At 51.1% G+C, this 23,437-nt stretch overlaps 1 protein-coding gene across 1 annotated transcript in view; it reads right to left on the bottom strand.

Annotated features, from left to right (window-relative positions):
* LOC148807342 (progestin and adipoQ receptor family member 4-like) overlaps positions 1-20,091 on the bottom strand; it is a 28,251-nt gene extending 8,160 nt beyond the window's left edge. The window contains exons 1-2 of the mRNA XM_088909538.1: positions 19,287-20,091; positions 2,197-2,415 (exon numbers count right to left, since the gene is read on the bottom strand). Of these exons, the coding sequence (XP_088765664.1) occupies positions 2,197-2,415; positions 19,287-19,452 (385 nt within the window). The 5' untranslated portion in view covers positions 19,453-20,091. The remainder of the gene's footprint in view (positions 1-2,196; positions 2,416-19,286) is intronic.
* Positions 20,092-23,437: the final 3,346 nt, after the last annotated feature.

The following is a 23,437-nucleotide window of genomic DNA, read 5'->3' as shown; positions in this document are numbered from 1 at the left end:
ACACACAACACTGCCTCACACACGGTCACACGAGCTGAGCCCAAAACACAGCCCCCTGAGCCAGCTGGTCCTGAGGCTCACTGACCTGAGCCACACCGACACTAACCAGCCTCAGGACAGCACTGCTAGAGCACCACAACTCAGACTCCACCACAGCACAGCACAACACACACAACACACGACCAGCCTCAGGACAGCACTGCTAGAGCACCACAACCCAGACTCCACCACATCACAGCACAACACACACAACACACAACCAGCCTCAGGACAGCACTGCTAGAGCACCACAACCCAGACTCCACCACATCACAGCACAACACACACAACACACAACCAGCCTCAGGACAGCACTGCTAGAGCACCACAACCCAGACTCCACCACATCACAGCACAACACACACAACACACAACCAGCCTCAGGACAGCACTGCTACAGCACCACAACCCAGACTCCACCACATCACAGCACAGATCAAACAGCAATATCTCACACACTGGGACACACACACACAAACACAACATAAACTGGAATGCTACAGAACCCTAAACAGACAATACACACTAGCTGAATATTTGACCAAAATAAAAAATAACAAACAGAAACAGACCCTGACGAAGTACAGGCTCAGTGACCACAGCCTGGACACACACACTGGACACAGGCAGACCTGGCTGCCCAGAGAGGACAGGCTGTGCTCCCACTGCCAGCGGGGAGAAATAGAGACAGAGGTGCACTTCCTACTGCACTGTGACAGATACTCTGGGATTAGAGAAACATTCTTCCCGAAATTCAGAAATCTAGTCCCAGAGTTCCCACACCTGCCAGAATCACAACGGGTCCCAATCCTACTGGGAGAGGGAGGAGGGAACTCAGTTGATCTGGCAGCCCAGTATGTGATCTCCTGTCACAGCCTGAGGAACAGTGAGTCTGTCTCCCAATAATAATAATACAGTGTGTGATCTCCTGTCCCAGCCTGAGGAACAGACAGTGAGTCTATCTCTCAAAATAATAATACAGCGTGTGATCTCCTGTCCCAGCCTGAGGAACAGACAGTGAGCCTGTCTCTCAATAATAATAATACAGTGTGTGATCTCCTGTCCCAGCCTGAGGAACAGACAGTGAGTCTGTCTCTCAATAATAATAATACAGTGTGTGATCTCCTGTCCCAGCCTGAGGAACAGTGAGCCTGTCTCTCAATAATAATAATACAGTGTGTGATCTCCTGTCCCAGCCTGAGGAACAGACAGTGAGCCAGTCTCTCAATAATAATAATACAGTGTGTGATCTCCTGTCCCAGCCTGAGGAACAGACAGTGAGCCTGTCTCTCAATAATAATAATACAGTGTGTGATCTCCTGTCCCAGCCTGAGGAACAGACAGTGAGCCTGTCTCTCAATAATAATAATACAGTGTGTGATCTCCTGTCACAGCCTGAGGAACAGACAGTGAGCCTGTCTCTCAATAATAATAATACAGTGTGTGATCTCCTGTCACAGCCTGAGGAACAGACAGTGAGCCTGTCTCTCAATAATAATAATACAGTGTGTGATCTCCTGTCCCAGCCTGAGGAACAGACAGTGAGCCTGTCTCTCAATAATAATAATACAGTGTGTGATCTCCTGTCCCAGCCTGAGGAACAGACAGTGGGCCTGTCTCTCAATAATAATAATACAGTGTGTGATCTGTCTCCCAGTAATGCTCAATGTCTACAGTATATGTCAATATTTTATAATATGTCTTTGTTGTAAATGTCTGTAATATGTCTGTAGATTTTATTTTACTTTTATTTTTGTTTTGCTTCATGTTAATTTTTATTATTTTTATTTGCTTTGGCAACACTGATTGTACCCATCGGTCATGCTAAAGCACCTTGAACTGAATTGAATTAAGAGAGAGAGACAGGTCACACACACTGAGAGAGAGAGAGACAGGTCACACACACTGCGCGTCTGTGGGTAGCACAGCAGCGTGGTGTAGAAGATAGGGAGAGTCCCTGAAGAGAGAGAGACAGGTAAAACAGAGAGAGAGACGGGTAACACACACTGAGAGAAAGACATGTAATACTGAGAGAGAGAGACAGGTAATACACACTGACTGGACACTCCAGTACATTAACACTGCACTGAGAGAGAGGGGAGTTAATACAGACACACTGCACTGAGACAGTAGGCGAGAGGGGTTGATCAGACTGACCCAGAGTGTTTATCATGCAGATACCGCACATGTCCAGGGTGAGAAGGGTACGGTAGACAGGAGCCCCACCCTCATGGTTCATGAACAGGTGGTACAGCACTGAGCCCAGCTGAGGAGACAGGCAGGCCAGGAAGTGAACCACACCCAGCCAGGTCACACTGATCTGGGACCACGGAATATTGAGAGGGAGCAGCACCAAGAAACACAGCAGGGGGATTCCTGTGGAGAGACAGACAGGGGTTAATACACACACACTGACTGGACACTCCAGTACATTAACACTGCACTGAGAGAGAGAGGGGTTAATACAGACACACTGACTGGACACTCCAGTACATTAACACTGCACTGAGAGAGAGGGGTTAATACAGACACACTGACTGGACACTTCAGTACATTAACACTGCACTGAGAGAGAGAGGGGTTAATACACACACACTGACTGGACACTCCAGTACATTAACACTGCACTGAGAGAGAGAGGGGTTAATACACACACACTGACTGGACACTCCAGTACATTAACACTGCACTGAGAGAGAGGGGTTAATACAGACACACTGACTGGACACTTCAGTACATTAACACTGCACTGAGAGAGAGAGGGGTTAATACACACACACTGACTGGACACTCCAGTACATTAACACTGCACTGAGAGAGAAAGGGGTTAATACACACACACTGACTGGACACTCCAGTACATTAACACTGCACTGAGAGAGAGAGGGGTTAATACACACACACTGACTGGACACTCCAGTACATTAACACTGCACTGAGAGAGAGAGGGGTTAATACACACACACTGACTGGACACTCCAGTACATTAACACTGCACTGAGAGAGAGAGGGGTTAATACACACACACTGACTGGACACTCCAGTACATTAACACTGCACTGAGAGAGAGAGGGGTTAATACAGACACACTGACTGGACACTCCAGTACATTAACACTGCACTGAGAGAGAGAGGGGTTAATACACACACACTGACTGGACACTCCAGTACATTAACACTGCACTGAGAGAGAGGGGTTAATACAGACACACTGACTGGACACTCCAGTACATTAACACTGCACTGAGAGAGAGAGGGGTTAATACAGACACACTGACTGGACACTCCAGTACATTAACACTGCACTGAGAGAGAGAGAGGGGTTAATACAGACACACTGACTGGACACTCCAGTACATTAACACTGCACTGAGAGAGAGGGGTTAATACACACACACTGACTGGACACTCCAGTACATTAACACTGCACTGAGAGAGAGAGGGGTTAATACACACACACTGACTGGACACTCCAGTACATTAACACTGCACTGAGAGAGAGAGGGGTTAATACAGACACACTGACTGGACACTCCAGTACATTAACACTGCACTGAGAGAGAGAGGGGTTAATACACACACACTGACTGGACACTCCAGTACATTAACACTGCACTGAGAGAGAGAGGGGTTCATACAGACACACTGACTGGACACTCCAGTACATTAACACTGCACTGAGAGAGAGAGGGGTTCATACAGACACACTGACTCCACACTCCAGTACATTAACACTGCACTGAGAGAGAGAGGGGTTAATACACACACACTGACTGGACACTCCAGTACATTAACACTGCACTGAGAGAGAGAGGGGTTAATACACACACACTGACTGGACACTCCAGTACATTAACACTGCACTGAGAGAGAGAGGGGTTAATACACACACACTGACTGGACACTCCAGTACATTAACACTGCACTGAGAGAGAGGGGTTAATACACACACACTGACTGGACACTCCAGTACATTAACACTGCACTGAGAGAGAGGGGTTAATACAGACACACTGACTGGACACTCCAGTACATTAACACTGCACTGAGAGAGAGAGAGAGAGAGAGGGGTTAATACAGACACACTGACTGGACACTCCAGTACATTAACACTGCACTGAGAGAGAGAGGGGTTAATACAGACACACTGACTGGACACTCCAGTACATTAACACTGCACTGAGAGAGAGGGGTTAATACAGACACACTGACTGGACACTCCAGTACATTAACACTGCACTGAGAGAGAGAGGGGTTAATACAGACACACTGACTGGACACTCCAGTACATTAACACTGCACTGAGAGAGAGAGGGGTTAATACAGACACACTGACTGGACACTCCAGTACATTAACACTGCACTGAGAGAGAGAGGGGTTAATACAGACACACTGACTGGACACTCCAGTACATTAACACTGCACTGAGAGAGAGGGGTTAATACACACACACTGACTGGACACTCCAGTACATTAACACTGCACTGAGAGAGAGAGGGGTTAATACACACACACTGACTGGACACTCCAGTACATTAACACTGCACTGAGAGAGAAAGGGGTTAATACACACACACTGACTGGACACTCCAGTACATTAACACTGCACTGAGAGAGAGAGGGGTTAATACACACACACTGACTGGACACTCCAGTACATTAACACTGCACTGAGAGAGAGAGGGGTTAATACACACACACTGACTGGACACTCCAGTACATTAACACTGCACTGAGAGAGAGAGGGGTTAATACACACACACTGACTGGACACTCCAGTACATTAACACTGCACTGAGAGAGAGAGGGGTTAATACAGACACACTGACTGGACACTCCAGTACATTAACACTGCACTGAGAGAGAGAGGGGTTAATACACACACACTGACTGGACACTCCAGTACATTAACACTGCACTGAGAGAGAGGGGTTAATACAGACACACTGACTGGACACTCCAGTACATTAACACTGCACTGAGAGAGAGAGGGGTTAATACAGACACACTGACTAGACACTCCAGTACATTAACACTGCACTGAGAGAGAGAGAGGGGTTAATACAGACACACTGACTGGACACTCCAGTACATTAACACTGCACTGAGAGAGAGGGGTTAATACACACACACTGACTGGACACTCCAGTACATTAACACTGCACTGAGAGAGAGAGGGGTTAATACACACACACTGACTGGACACTCCAGTACATTAACACTGCACTGAGAGAGAGAGGGGTTAATACAGACACACTGACTGGACACTCCAGTACATTAACACTGCACTGAGAGAGAGAGGGGTTAATACACACACACTGACTGGACACTCCAGTACATTAACACTGCACTGAGAGAGAGAGGGGTTCATACAGACACATTGACTGGACACTCCAGTACATTAACACTGCACTGAGAGAGAGAGGGGTTCATACAGACACACTGACTCCACACTCCAGTACATTAACACTGCACTGAGAGAGAGAGGGGTTAATACACACACACTGACTGGACACTCCAGTACATTAACACTGCACTGAGAGAGAGAGGGGTTAATACACACACACTGACTGGACACTCCAGTACATTAACACTGCACTGAGAGAGAGAGGGGTTAATACACACACACTGACTGGACACTCCAGTACATTAACACTGCACTGAGAGAGAGGGGTTAATACACACACACTGACTGGACACTCCAGTACATTAACACTGCACTGAGAGAGAGGGGTTAATACAGACACACTGACTGGACACTCCAGTACATTAACACTGCACTGAGAGAGAGAGAGAGAGAGAGGGGTTAATACAGACACACTGACTGGACACTCCAGTACATTAACACTGCACTGAGAGAGAGAGGGGTTAATACAGACACACTGACTGGACACTCCAGTACATTAACACTGCACTGAGAGAGAGGGGTTAATACAGACACACTGACTGGACACTCCAGTACATTAACACTGCACTGAGAGAGAGAGAGAGAGGGGTTAATACAGACACACTGACTGGACACTCCAGTACATTAACACTGCACTGAGAGAGAGAGGGGTTAATACAGACACACTGACTGGACACTCCAGTACATTAACACTGCACTGAGAGAGAGGGGTTAATACACACACACTGACTGGACACTCCAGTACATTAACACTGCACTGAGAGAGAGAGGGGTTAATACACACACACTGACTGGACACTCCAGTACATTAACACTGCACTGAGAGAGAGGGGTTAATACACACACACTGACTGGACACTCCAGTACATTAACACTGCACTGAGAGAGAGGGGTTAATACAGACACAGTGACTGGACACTCCAGTACATTAACACTGCACTGAGAGAGAGAGGGGTTCATACAGACACACTGACTGGACACTCCAGTACATTAACACTGCACTGAGAGAGAGAGGGGTTAATACAGACACACTGACTGGACACTCCAGTACATTAACACTGCACTGAGAGAGAGGGGTTAATACAGACACACTGACTGGACACTCCAGTACATTAACACTGCACTGAGAGAGAGGGGTTAATACACACACACTGACTGGACACTCCAGTACATTAACACTGCACTGAGAGAGAGAGGGGTTAATACACACACACTGACTGGACACTCCAGTACATTAACACTGCACTGAGAGAGAGGGGTTAATACAGACACACTGACTGGACACTCCAGTACATTAACACTGCACTGAGAGAGAGAGAGAGAGAGAGGGGTTAATACAGACACACTGACTGGACACTCCAGTACATTAACACTGCACTGAGAGAGAGAGGGGTTAATACAGACACACTGACTGGACACTCCAGTACATTAACACTGCACTGAGAGAGAGGGGTTAATACAGACACACTGACTGGACACTCCAGTACATTAACACTGCACTGAGAGAGAGAGAGAGAGAGAGGGGTTAATACAGACACACTGACTGGACACTCCAGTACATTAACACTGCACTGAGAGAGAGAGGGGTTAATACAGACACACTGACTGGACACTCCAGTACATTAACACTGCACTGAGAGAGAGAGGGGTTAATACAGACACACTGACTGGACACTCCAGTACACCAACACTGCACTGAGAGAGAGAGGGGTTAATACACACACACAAACTCCAGTAAGACTGCACTCTTATTAACCCCTGTATTAACCTCTCTCTGTTATTGTGTACACTGTGAATGGAGGATAATCTTTTTTTTCACTGTAAGCCTGTTAGCTAATGGACTTATCACAGGGTTGTAAGGAGAAAGAGATTCATTAGAATGTCAAGGTCACAGAGGAAATATAAAAACATCTGGAGACACTCAGTTTAACACACACACTGATCCCAGCAGAGACACTGTCTCGCATTCAGTTTAACACACACACTGATCCCAGCAGACACACTGTCTCACACTCAGTTTAACACACACACTGATCCCAGCAGAGACACGCTGTCTCTCTCTAAGTTTAACACACAGCACTGATCCCAGCAGAGACACTGTCTCACACTCAGTTTAACACACAGCACTGATCCCAGCAGACACGCTGTCTCACACTCAGTTTAACACACACACTGATCCCAGCAGAGACACGCTGTCTCTCTCTCAGTTTAACACACAGCACTGATCCCAGCAGAGACACGCTGTCTCACACTCAGTTTAACACACACACTGATCCCAGCAGAGACACGCTGTCTCACACTCAGTTTAACACACACACTGATCCCAGCAGAGACACTGTCTCACACTCAGTTTAACACACACACTGATCCCAGCAGAGACACTGTCTCACACTCAGTTTAACACACACACTGATCCCAGCAGACACTATCTCACACTCAGTTAAACACACAGCACTGATCCCAGCAGAGACAGTCTCACACTCAGTTTAACACACAGCACTGATCCCAGCAGAGACACTGTCTCACACTCAGTTTAACACACAGCACTGATCCCAGCAGAGACACGCTGTCTCACACTCAGTTTAACACACACACTGATCCCAGCAGACAGTGTCTCACACTCAGTTAAACACACAGCTCTGATCCCAGCAGAGACACTGTCTCACACTCAGTTTAACACACACACTGATCCCAGCAGAGACACTGTCTCACACTCAGTTTAACACACACACTGATCCCAGCAGAGACACGCTGTCTCACACTCAGTTTAACACACACACTGATCCCAGCAGAGACATGCTGTCTCACACTCAGTTTAACACACAGCACAGATCCCAGCAGAGACATGCTGTCTCACACTCAGTTTAACACACACACTGATCCCAGCAGAGACTTGCTGTCTCTCTCTCAGTTTAACACACACACTGATCCCAGCAGACACACTGTCTCACACTCACTTTAACACACAGCACTGATCCCAGCAGAGACACGCTGTCTCACACTCAGTTTAACACACAGCACTGATCCCAGCAGAGACACTGTCTCACACTCAGTTTAACACACACACTGATCCCAGCAGAGACACGCTGTCTCACACTCAGTTTAACACACAGTGCTGATCCCAGCAGAGACACTGTCTCACACTCAGTTTAACACACACACTGATCCCAGCAGAGACACTGTTCACACTCAGTTTAACACACACACTGATCCCAGCAGAGACACTGTCTCACACTCAGTTTAACACACACACTGATCCCAGCAGAGACACGCTGTCTCTCTCTCAGTTTAACACACAGCACTGATCCCAGCAGAGACACTGTCTCACACTCAGTTTAACACACAGCACTGATTCCAGCAGAGACACGCTGTCTCACACTCAGTTTAACACACAGCACTGATCCCAGCAGAGACACACTGTCTCACACTCAGTTTAACACACAGCTCTGATCCCAGCAGAGACACGCTGTCTCACACTCAGTTTAACACACACACTGATCCCAGCAGAGACACTGTCTCACACTCAGTTTAACACACACACTGATCCCAGCAGAGACACTGTCTCACACTCAGTTTAACACACACACTGATCCCAGCAGAGACACTGTCTCACACTCAGTTTAACACACACACTGATCCCAGCAGAGACACTGTCTCACACTCAGTTTAACACACACACTGATCCCAGCAGAGACACGCTGTCTCACACTCAGTTTAACACACACACTGATCCCAGCAGAGACACTGTCTCACACTCAGTTTAACACACACACTGATCCCAGCAGAGACACTGTCTCACACTCAGTTTAACACACACACTGATCCCAGCAGAGACACTGTCTCACACTCAGTTTAACACACACACTGATCCCAGCAGACACTATCTCACACTCAGTTAAACACACAGCACTGATCCCAGCAGAGACACTGTCTCACACTCAGTTTAACACACAGCACTGATCCCAGCAGACACGCTGTCTCACACTTAGTTTAACACACACACTGATCCCAGCAGAGACACTGTCTCACACTCAGTTTAACACACACACTGATCCCAGCAGACACTATCTCACACTCAGTTAAACACACAGCACTGATCCCAGCAGAGACACTGTCTCACACTCAGTTTAACACACACACTGATCCCAGCAGAGACACGCTGTCTCACACTCAGTTTAACACACACACTGATCCCAGCAGAGACACGCTGTCTCTCTCTCAGTTTAACACACAGCACTGATCCCAGCAGAGACACGCTGTCTCACACTCAGTTTAACACACACACTGATCCCAGCAGAGACACTGTCTCACACTCAGTTTAACACACACACTGATCCCAGCAGAGACACGCTGTCTCTCTCTCAGTTTAACACACAGCACTGATCCCAGCAGAGACACTGTCTCACACTCAGTTTAACACACAGCACTGATCCCAGCAGACACGCTGTCTCACACTCAGTTTAACACACACACTGATCCCAGCAGAGACACGCTGTCTCTCTCTCAGTTTAACACACAGCACTGATCCCAGCAGAGACACGCTGTCTCACACTCAGTTTAACACACACACTGATCCCAGCAGAGACACGCTGTCTCACACTCAGTTTAACACACACACTGATCCCAGCAGAGACACTGTCTCACACTCAGTTTAACACACACACTGATCCCAGCAGAGACACTGTTTCACACTCAGTTTAACACACACACTGATCCCAGCAGAGACACTGTCTCACACTTAGTTTAACACACACACTGATCCCAGCAGAGACACTGTCTCACACTCAGTTTAACACACACACTGATCCCAGCAGACACTATCTCACACTCAGTTAAACACACAGCACTGATCCCAGCAGAGACACTGTCTCACACTCAGTTTAACACACAGCACTGATCCCAGCAGAGACACTGTCTCACACTCAGTTTAACACACAGCACTGATCCCAGCAGAGACACGCTGTCTCACACTCAGTTTAACACACACACTGATCCCAGCAGACAGTGTCTCACACTCAGTTAAACACACAGCTCTGATCCCAGCAGAGACACTGTCTCACACTCAGTTTAACACACACACTGATCCCAGCAGAGACACTGTCTCACACTCAGTTTAACACACACACTGATCCCAGCAGAGACACGCTGTCTCACACTCAGTTTAACACACACACTGATCCCAGCAGAGACATGCTGTCTCACACTCAGTTTAACACACAGCACAGATCCCAGCAGAGACATGCTGTCTCACACTCAGTTTAACACACACACTGATCCCAGCAGAGACTTGCTGTCTCTCTCTCAGTTTAACACACACACTGATCCCAGCAGACACACTGTCTCACACTCACTTTAACACACAGCACTGATCCCAGCAGAGACACGCTGTCTCACACTCAGTTTAACACACAGCACTGATCCCAGCAGAGACACTGTCTCACACTCAGTTTAACCACACACTGATGCCAGCAGAGACACGCTGTCTCACACTCAGTTTAACACACAGTGCTGATCCCAGCAGAGACACTGTCTCACACTCAGTTTAACACACACACTGATCCCAGCAGAGACACTGTCTCACACTCAGTTTAACACACACACTGATCCCAGCAGAGACACTGTCTCACACTCAGTTTAACACACACACTGATCCCAGCAGAGACACGCTGTCTCTCTCTCAGTTTAACACACAGCACTGATCCCAGCAGAGACACTGTCTCACACTCAGTTTAACACACAGCACTGATTCCAGCAGAGACACGCTGTCTCACACTCAGTTTAACACACAGCACTGATCCCAGCAGAGACACACTGTCTCACACTCAGTTTAACACACAGCTCTGATCCCAGCAGAGACACGCTGTCTCACACTCAGTTTAACACACACACTGATCCCAGCAGAGACATGCTGGCTCACACTCAGTTTAACACACACACTGATCCCAGCAGAGACACTGTCTCACACTCAGTTTAACACACACACTGATCCCAGCAGAGACACGCTGTCTCTCTCTCAGTTTAACACACAGCACTGATCCCAGCAGAGACACGCTGTCTCACACTCAGTTTAACACACACACTGATCCCAGCAGAGACACTGTCTCACACTCAGTTTAACACACACACTGATCCCAGCAGAGACACGCTGTCTCTCTCTCAGTTTAACACACAGCACTGATCCCAGCAGAGACACTGTCTCACACTCAGTTTAACACACAGCACTGATCCCAGCAGACACGCTGTCTCACACTCAGTTTAACACACACACTGATCCCAGCAGAGACACGCTGTCTCTCTCTCAGTTTAACACACAGCACTGATCCCAGCAGAGACACGCTGTCTCACACTCAGTTTAACACACACACTGATCCCAGCAGAGACACTGTCTCACACTCAGTTTAACACACACACTGATCCCAGCAGAGACACTGTCTCACACTCAGTTTAACACACACACTGATCCCAGCAGAGACACTGTCTCACACTCAGTTTAACACACACACTGATCCCAGCAGAGACACTGTCTCACACTTAGTTTAACACACACACTGATCCCAGCAGAGACACTGTCTCACACTCAGTTTAACACACACACTGATCCCAGCAGACACTATCTCACACTCAGTTAAACACACAGCACTGATCCCAGCAGAGACACGCTGTCTCTCTCTCAGTTTAACACACAGCACTGATCCCAGCAGAGACACTGTCTCACACTCAGTTTAACACCCAGCACTGATTCCAGCAGAGACACGCTGTCTCACACTCAGTTTAACACCCAGCACTGATCCCAGCAGAGACACGCTGTCTCACACTCAGTTTAACACACAGCTCTGATCCCAGCAGAGACACTGTCTCACACTCAGTTTAACACACACACTGATCCCAGCAGAGACACTGTCTCACACTCAGTTTAACACACACACTGATCCCAGCAGAGACACTGTCTCACACTCAGTTTAACACACACACTGATCCCAGCAGAGACACTGTCTCACACTCAGTTTAACACACACACTGATCCCAGCAGAGACACTGTCTCACACTCAGTTTAACACACACACTGATCCCAGCAGAGACACTGTCTCACACTCAGTTTAACACACACACTGATCCCAGCAGAGACACGCTGTCTCACACTCAGTTTAACACACACACTGATCCCAGCAGAGACACTGTCTCACACTCAGTTTAACACACACACTGATCCCAGCAGAGACACTGTCTCACACTCAGTTTAACACACACACTGATCCCAGCAGAGACACTGTCTCACACTCAGTTTAACACACACACTGATCCCAGCAGAGACACTGTCTCACACTCAGTTTAACACACACACTGATCCCAGCAGAGACACTGTCTCACACTCAGTTTAACACACACACTGATCCCAGCAGAGACACTGTCTCACACTCAGTTTAACACACACACTGATCCCAGCAGAGACACGCTGTCTCTCTCTCAGTTTAACACACAGCACTGATCCCAGCAGAGACACGCTGTCTCACACTCAGTTTAACACACACACTGATCCCAGCAGAGACACTGTCTCACACTCAGTTTAACACACACACTGATCCCAGCAGAGACACTGTCTCACACTCAGTTTAACACACACACTGATCCCAGCAGAGACACGCTGTCTCACACTCAGTTTAACACACACACTGATCCCAGCAGAGACACTGTCTCACACTCAGTTTAACACACACACTGATCCCAGCAGAGACACTGTCTCACACTTAGTTTTACACACACACTGATCCCAGCAGAGACACTGTCTCACACTCAGTTAAACACACAGCACTGATCCCAGCAGAGACACTGTCTCACACTCAGTTTAACACACAGCACTGATCCCAGCAGAGACACTGTCTCACACTCAGTTTAACACACAGCACTGATCCCAGCAGAGACACGCTGTCTCACACTCAGTTTAACACACACACTGATCCCAGCAGAGACATGCTGTCTCACACTCAGTTTAACACACACACTGATCCCAGCAGAGACACGCTGTCTCACACTCAGTTTAACACACACACTGATCCCAGCAGAGACACGCTGTCTCTCTCTCAGTTTAACACACAGCACTGATCCCAGCAGAGACACGCTGTCTCACACTCAGTTTAACACACACACTGATCCCAGCAGAGACACTGTCTCACACTCAGTTTAACACACACACTGATCCCAGCAGAGACACTGTCTCACACTCAGTTTAACACACACACTGATCCCAGCAGAGACACGCTGTCTCACACTCAGTTTAACACACACACTGATCCCAGCAGAGACACTGTCTCACACTCAGTTTAACACACACACTGATCCCAGCAGAGACACTGTCTCACACTTAGTTTAACACACACACTGATCCCAGCAGACACTATCTCACACTCAGTTAAACACACAGCACTGATCCCAGCAGAGACACTGTCTCACACTCAGTTTAACACACAGCACTGATCCCAGCAGAGACACTGTCTCACACTCAGTTTAACACACAGCACTGATCCCAGCAGAGACACGCTGTCTCACACTCAGTTTAACACACACACTGATCCCAGCAGAGACATGCTGTCTCACACTCAGTTTAACACACACACTGATCCCAGCAGAGACTTGCTGTCTCTCTCTCAGTTTAACACACACACTGATCCCAGCAGACACACTGTCTCACACTCAGTTTAACACACAGCACTGATCCCAGCAGACACGCTGTCTCACACTCAGTTTAACACACACACTGATCCCAGCAGAGACACGCTGTCTCTCTCTCAGTTTAACACACAGCACTGATCCCAGCAGAGACACGCTGTCTCACACTCAGTTTAACACACACTGATCCCAGCAGAGACACGCTGTCTCACACTCAGTTTAACACACACACTGATCCCAGCAGAGACACTGTCTCACACTCAGTTTAACACACACACTGATCCCAGCAGAGACACTGTCTCACACTCAGTTTAACACACACACTGATCCCAGCAGAGACACGCTGTCTCTCTCTCAGTTTAACACACAGCACTGATCCCAGCAGAGACACTGTCTCACACTCAGTTTAACACACAGCACTGATTCCAGCAGAGACACGCTGTCTCACACTCAGTTTAACACACAGCACTGATCCCAGCAGAGACACACTGTCTCACACTCAGTTTAACACACAGCTCTGATCCCAGCAGAGACACTGTCTCACACTCAGTTTAACACACACACTGATCCCAGCAGAGACACTGTCTCACACTCAGTTTAACACACACACTGATCCCAGCAGACACTATCTCACACTCAGTTAAACACACAGCACTGATCCCAGCAGAGACACTGTCTCACACTCAGTTTAACACACAGCACTGATCCTAGCAGAGACACTGTCTCACACTCAGTTTAACACACAGCACTGATCCCAGCAGAGACACGCTGTCTCACACTCAGTTTAACACACACACTGATCCCAGCAGTGTCTCACACTCAGTTAAACACACAGCTCTGATCCCAGCAGAGACACTGTCTCACACTCAGTTTAACACACACACTGATCCCAGCAGAGACACGCTGTCTCACACTCAGTTTAACACACACACTGATCCCAGCAGAGACATGCTGTCTCATACTCAGTTTAACACACAGCACTGATCCCAGCAGAGACACGCTGTCTCACACTCAGTTTAACACACACACTGATCCCAGCAGAGACTTGCTGTCTCTCTCTCAGTTTAACACACAGCACTGATCCCAGCAGAGACACTGTCTCACACTCAGTTTAACACACACACTGATCCCAGCAGAGACACGCTGTCTCACACTCAGTTTAACACACAGTGCTGATCCCAGCAGAGACACCGTCTCACACTCAGTTTAACACACACAGTGATCCCAGCAGAGACACTGTCTCACACTCAGTTTAACACACAGTGCTGATCCCAGCAGAGACACTGTCTCACACTCAGTTTAACACACACACTGATCCCAGCAGAGACACGCTGTCTCACACTCAGTTTAACACACAGCACTGATCCCAGCAGAGACACTGTCTCACACTCAGTTTAACACACACACTGATCCCAGCAGAGACACGCTGTCTCACACTCAGTTTAACACACAGTGCTGATCCCAGCAGAGACACCGTCTCACACTCAGTTTAACACACACAGTGATCCCAGCAGAGACACTGTCTCACACTCAGTTTAACACACAGTGCTGATCCCAGCAGAGACACTGTCTCACACTCAGTTTAACACACACACTGATCCCAGCAGAGACACGCTGTCTCACACTCAGTTTAACACACAGCACTGATCCCAGCAGAGACACTGTCTCACACTCAGTTTAACACACACACTGATCCCAGCAGAGACACTGTCTCACACTCAGTTTAACACACACACTGATCCCAGCAGAGACACGCTGTCTCTCTCTCAGTTTAACACACACACTGATCCCAGCAGAGACACTGTCTCACACTCAGTTTAACACACACACTGATCCCAGCAGAGACACGCTGTCTCACACTCAGTTTAACACACACACTGATCCCAGCAGAGACACTGTCTCACACTCAGATTAACACACACACACTGATACTGTGATTTTACTCTGATCTCACTGGACTGTACTGAACTGCACTGTGAGTTTACCACAGTCTCACTGGCCTTTACTGAACAGTACTGTGATTTTACCCTGATCTCACTGGGCTTTACTGCACTGTAATGCGCTTCTACCACAATATCACCACTCTTTAATGGGTTGTACAGTGGCTGATGGTGTTACTTCAGGGTGGACTGAAATGAACAGAGGGGTATTAATGGAGTATTAAGCGTCACAGGGAGTATTAATGGAGTACCAATCAGCTTTGTTCACCCCAGAGTTTCCACTCAACACCTTAATCTTCTCAGCCTCTTACCAACATCACTGTCCAGCTCAGAGCTTCACAGGAAACATTTCACCCAGGTACACACTGAACACACACACTGGTGTGTGTGTGTCACTGACACACAGAGCCCCAGAGTCACTGACACACACAGAGTCACCGACACACACAGCCCCAGAGCCACCAACACACACACACAGCCCCAGAGTCACTGACACACACACAGAGTCACCGACACACACACAGAGTCACCGACACACACAGCCCCAGAGCCACTGACACACACACACAGCCCCAGAGTCACTGACACACACACAGAGTCACCGACACACACAGCCCCAGAGCCACTGACACACACACAGCCCCAGAGTCACCGACACACACACACAGAGCCCCAGAGTCACTGACACACACACAGCCCCAGAGCCACTGACACACACACACAGAGCCCCAGAGTCACTGACACACACAGCCCCAGAGCCACTGACACACACACAGAGTCACCGACACACACACACAGCCCCAGAGCCACTGACACACACACACAGCTCTAGAGCCACTGACACACACACACACAGCCCCAGAGCCACTGACACACACACACACACACAGCCCCAGAGCCACTGACACACACACACACAGCCCCAGAGTCACTGACAGACACACACAGCTCCAGAGCCACTGACACACAGAGCCCCAGAGCCACTGACACACAGAGCCACTGACACACAGAGCCCCAGAGCCACTGACACACAGAGCCACTGACACACAGAGTCACTGACACACAGAGCCCCAGAGCCACTGACACACAGAGTCACTGACACACAGAGCCACTGACACACAGAGCCCCAGAGCCACTGACACACAGAGTCAGACACACAGAGTCACTGACACACAGAGCCCCAGAGCCACTGACACACAGAGTCACTGACACACAGAGCCACTGACACACAGAGCCCCAGAGCCACTGACACACAGAGCCACTGACACACAGAGTCAATGACACACAGAACCCCAGAGCCACTGACACACAGAGCCCCAGAGCCACTGACACACAGAGCCACTGACACACAGAGCCCCAGAGTCACTGACACACAGAGCCACTGACACACAGAGCCCCAGAGCCACTGACACACAGAGTCACTGACACACAGAGCCCCAGAGCCACTGACACACAGAGTCACTGACACACAGAGCCCCAGAGCCACTGACACAGAGCCACTGACACACAGAGCCCCAGAGCCACTGACACACAGAGTCACTGACACACACAGCCCCAGAGCCACTGACACACAGAGCCACTGACACACAGAGCCCCAGAGCCACTGACACACAGAGCCACTGACACACAGAGCCCCAGAGTCACTGACACACAGAGTCACTGACACACAGAGCCCCAGAGCCACTGACACACACAGCCCCAGAGCCACTGACACACAGAGTCACTGACACACAGAGTCACTGACACACACAGCCCCAGAGCCACTGACACACAGAGCCACTGACACACAGAGCCACTGACACACAGAGCCCCAGAGCCACTGACACACAGAGTCACTGACACACAGAGCCCCAGAGTCACTGACACACAGAGCCCCAGAGCCACTGACACACAGAGCCACTGACACACAGAGCCCCAGAGCCACTGACACACAGAGTCACTGACACACAGAGCCCCAGAGCCACTGACACACAGAGCCACTGACACACAGAGCCCCAGAGCCACTGACACACAGAGTCACTGACACACAGAGCCACTGACACACAGAGCCACTGACACACAGAGCCCCAGAGCCACTGACACACAGAGTCACTGACACACAGAGCCCCAGAGCCACTGACACACAGAGTCACTGACACACAGAGCCCCAGAGCCACTGACACACAGAGCCCCAGAGCCACTGACACACAGAGCCACTGACACACAGAGTCACTGACACACAGAGCCACTGACACACAGAGCCCCAGAGCCACTGACACACAGAGTCACTGACACACACAGCCCCAGAGCCACTGACACACAGAGCCACTGACACACACAGCCCCAGAGCCACTGACACACAGAGCCACTGACACACAGAGCCCCAGAGCCACTGACACACAGAGCCCCAGAGCACCTGACACACAGAGCCCCAGAGCCACTGACACACAGAGTCACTGACACACAGAGCCACTGACACACAGAGCCCCAGAGTCACTGACACACAGTCACTGACACACAGAGCCCCAGAGCCACTGACACACAGAGCCACTGACACACAGAGCCCCAGAGCCACTGACACACAGAGCCCCAGAGCACCTGACACACAGAGCCCCAGAGCCACTGACACACAGAGTCACTGACACACAGAGCCCCAGAGCCACTGACACACAGAGCCCCAGAGCCACTGACACACAGAGTCACTGACACACAGAGCCACTGACACACAGAGCCCCAGAGTCACTGACACACAGTCACTGACACACAGAGCCCCAGAGCCACTGACACACAGAGCCACTGACACACAGAGCCCCAGAGTCACTGACACACAGTCACTGACACACAGAGCCCCAGAGCCACTGACACACAGAGTCACTGACACACAGAGCCACTGACACACAGAGCCCCAGAGCCACTGACACACAGAGCCACTGACACACACAGCCCCAGAGCCACTGACACACAGAGTCACTGACACACAGAGCCACTGACACACAGAGCCCCAGAGCCACAGACACACACAGCTCCAGAGCCACTGACACACACAGCCCCAGAGCCACTGACACACAGAGTCACTGACACACAGAGCCACTGACACACAGAGCCCCAGAGCCACAGACACACACAGCTCCAGAGCCACTGACACACACAGCCCCAGAGCCACTGACACACACAACCCCAGAGCCACTGACACACAGAGTCACTGACAGGGCTGCAGTCCCCGCCGCGGCCAGCGGGCGGCGCTGTGCGGACTCACCGTGCGTGTAGATGTTGCCGATCTCGTTGTGCAGGTAGCAGAGGCTGCGCAGGCAGTCCTGCACGGACGACACGGGCCGGTAGCCCGTCAGCACGTACTTGTTGAACTGCAGGTGGGGCGGCGAGCTGGCCCAGTCCAGCAGCCGCGGCCCGTCCAGGAACGCCATGGCCACCGAACCGAACCGCCCCGCTCGCCGAAGTCAGCTGGGGCCGATGAGCGCGGCCCGCGGTCCCGTCCCGCCCAGTGGCAGCTGTCTCTCCGGTCCGGTCCGGTCCGTTAAAACCCCATCGCCCCCAGCTGCCGGCTCTCGGGTCCGGAGCCCTGCTCGGCCCGTGCCGTCCGGACCGGCTCCTCCGCGCACACGAGTGCCGCCGGTCCGGTGACCCGGGGGTCCGCCTTCCGAGAAGCCGGTCGGAACGGTCCCTCCGAGGGGCACGAAGCCCAGCCGACCAGCCGCGCCAGCAGAATTAAACCGGTACCAGTGAAAAGCCGAGTGTCCGCCGGTCCCGGGTGCCGGTCCGGCGCTCCGGTCACCGCGTTGCCTGGACACGCCGGGGGCGCGCACGCCGCCGGGGCCGCGCAGGGACGTCGCCAGGAACCCGGCCGGGTTGTTATTGTTCGAGGCGCCGAGGGGCTCCGGTCCCACAAACACCGGCTCGGCCCCGGTCCTGGTCCCGGCCCGGGCCCCGGTCCCGGTCTGCCCCGGCCTCGCTCTCTCCGCTGCTGGGCTCTGGGCCTCCCCCGGGCGCTGCGTGCCGACCTGCCGGGCTGAGCGCTGTGTCTGCCCGGCTGCAGCTCCTGCACTGAAGCCGCCGCCTTCCGGGGGGCGGAGACAGGAGAGAGGAGGGGGGAGACGGGAGGTACAGAGAGAGGAGAGAGGAGAGGAGGGGGGAGATGGGAGGTACGGAGAGAGAGGAGAGGAGGGGGGAGACGGGAGGTACAGAGAGAGAGGAGAGGAGAGAGAATTGAATTGAATTGACAGGAGAGAGGAGGGGGGAGGTACAGAGAGAGAGACAGGCAGTGAAGTGTGGGGTCCCCTCACAGACCAGGGGTACACTCAATGGGACAAACACCCCACAGAAACTCTGCACATGGAGATCTGTAGAAACATCCTCCGTGTGCAGAGAAAAACTCCTAACAACGGGTGCAGGGCCGAATTAGGCCAGTACCCACTATTGACAAACATACAGAAGAGAGTATTCAAGTATTGGCTACACCTAAAAAACAGCGACCAAAATTCCTACCACCACAAAGCCCTGCTGAGCCAAGAGCTGAGCCCAAAACACAGCCCCCTGAGCCAGCTGGTCCTGAGGCTCACCGACCTGAGCCACACCGACACTAACCAGCCTCAGGACAACACTGCAACAACACAAGACACACAACACTGCCTCACACACGGACACACAAGAGCTGAGCCCAAAACACAGCCCCCTGAGCCAGCTGGTCCTGAGGCTCACTGACCTGAGCCACACCGACACTAACCAGCCTCAGGACAGCACTGCTAGAGCACCACAACCCAGACTCCACCACATCACAGCACAATACACACAACACACAACCAGCCTCAGGACAACACTGCTAGAGCACCACAACCCAGACTCCACCACATCACAGCACAACACACACAACACACAACCAGCCTCAGGACAACACTGCTAGAGCACCACAACCCAGACTCCACCACATCACAGCACAACACACACAACACACAACCAGCCTCAGGACAGCACTGCTAGAGCACCACAACCCAGACTCCACCACATCACAGCACAATACACACAACACACAACCAGCCTCAGGACAGCACTGCTAGAGCACCACAACTCAGACTCCACCACATCACAGCACAACACACACAACACACAACCAGCCTCAGGACAGCACTGCTAGAGCACCACAACCCAGACTCCACCACATCACAGCACAACACACACAACACACAACCAGCCTCAGGACAGCACTGCAAGAGCACCACAACCCAGACTCCACCACATCACAGCACAACACACACAACACACAACCAGCCTCAGGACAACACTGCTAGAGCACCACAACCCAGACTCCACCACATCACAGCACAACACACACAACACACAACCAGCCTCAGGACAACACTGCTAGAGCACCACAACCCAGACTCCACCACATCACAGCACAACACACACAACACACAACCAGCCTCAGGACAGCACTGCTAGAGCACCACAACCCAGACTCCACCACATCACAGCACAATACACACAACACACAACCAGCCTCAGGACAGCACTGCTAGAGCACCACAACTCAGACTCCACCACATCACAGCACAACACACACAACACACAACCAGCCTCAGGACAGCACTGCTAGAGCACCACAACCCAGACTCCACCACATCACAGCACAACACACACAACACACAACCAGCCTCAGGACAGCACTGCAAGAGCACCACAACCCAGACTCCACCACATCACAGCACAACACACACAACACACAACCAGCCTCAGGACAGCACTGCTAGAGCACCACAACCCAGACTCCACCACATCACAGCACATATCACACAGCAATATCTCACACACTGGGACACACACACACAAACACAACATAAACTGGAATGCTACAGAACCCTAAACAGACAATACACACTAGCTGAATATTTGACCAAAATAAAAAATAACAAACAGAAACAGACCCTGACGAAGTACAGGCTCAGTGACCACAGCCTGGACACACACACTGGACACAGGCAGACCTGGCTGTCCAGAGAAGACAGGCTCAGTGACCACAGCCTGGACACACACACTGGACACAGGCAGACCTGGCTGTCCAGAGAGGACAGGCTCAGTGACCACAGCCTGGACACACACACTGGACACAGGCAGACCTGGCTGCCCAGAGAGGACAGGCTCAGTGACCACAGCCTGGACACACACACTGGACACAGGCAGACCTGGCTGTCCAGAGAGGACCGGCTCAGTGACCACAGCCTGGACACACACACTGGACACAGGCAGACCTGGCTGCCCAGAGAGGACAGGCTCAGTGACCACAGCCTGGACACACACACTGGACACAGGCAGACCTGGCTGTCCAGAGAGGACAGGCTCAGTGACCACAGCCTGGACACACACACTGGACACAGGCAGACCTGGCTGTCCAGAGAGGACAGGCTCAGTGACCACAGCCTGGACACACACACTGGACACAGGCAGACCTGGCTGCCCAGAGAGGACAGGCTCAGTGACCACAGCCTGGACACACACACTGGACACAGGCAGACCTGGCTGCCCAGAGAGGACAGGCTCAGTGACCACAGCCTGGACACACACACTGGACACAGGCAGACCTGGCTGTCCAGAGAGGACCAGCTCAGTGACCACAGCCTGGACACACACACTGGACACAGGCAGACCTGGCTGTCCAGAGAGGACAGGCTCAGTGACCACAGCCTGGACACACACACTGGACACAGGCAGACCTGGCTGTCCAGAGAGGACAGGCTGTGCTCCCACTGCCAGCGGGGAGAAAGAGAGACAGAGGAGCACTTCCTACTGCACTGGGACAGACGCTCTGGTGTGACAGCCCTTGACTGAGCGCTATTTTCCTCTGTTCCCAGGTGTTGCCAGTGAAGGAAGCAGATGAGGCAGGGGGGGGTCCTGGGGGGGGCGGAGGGCGTGTGTGCGTTCGGTCCGTTAGTGCGGGCAGGTGTGGAAGGAGGAAGACTAGTTTTTAGCAGACCATTGTTCAGGCACGACTACATCTGATTCCTGGTTCCAGTTTTTCTGCTGTGTTTATTTTTCTGTCGTCGTCAGGATCGTGGCCTGGGCGGTTTTGTTTCCTGGTTTTTCCTCCCGATTTGAATCCGAACGCTGACTTCTGGGTCCCTGGCTTTGCGGTGATGATAAAGTTGGTTGGTGCTCCCAGGGGAGTCTGATCTCTCGGGTGTGCTTTTCATGTTGCAGCGTGTCGGTCAAACCCTAGTCATGTTTTTTAAGGTCGTAGCGTCTGGGATTAGAGAAACATTCTTCCCTCACTTTACAGATCTAATCCCAGAATCCCCACACCTGCCAGAATCACAACTCTCCATCATACTGGGAGAGGGAGGAGCTGAACTGGAACCGGAAAATGTGATCTCCTGTCCCAGCCTGAGGAACAGACAGTGA

This window comes from Atractosteus spatula, unplaced genomic scaffold, assembly GCF_055471065.1.
Source record: "Atractosteus spatula isolate fAtrSpa1 unplaced genomic scaffold, fAtrSpa1.hap1 Scaffold_33, whole genome shotgun sequence".
NCBI classification, from domain to species: Eukaryota; Metazoa; Chordata; class Actinopteri; order Semionotiformes; family Lepisosteidae; genus Atractosteus; species Atractosteus spatula.
The sequence above is the reverse complement of the archived record's forward strand: the minus strand, read 5'-3'. Positions and strand labels throughout refer to the sequence as shown.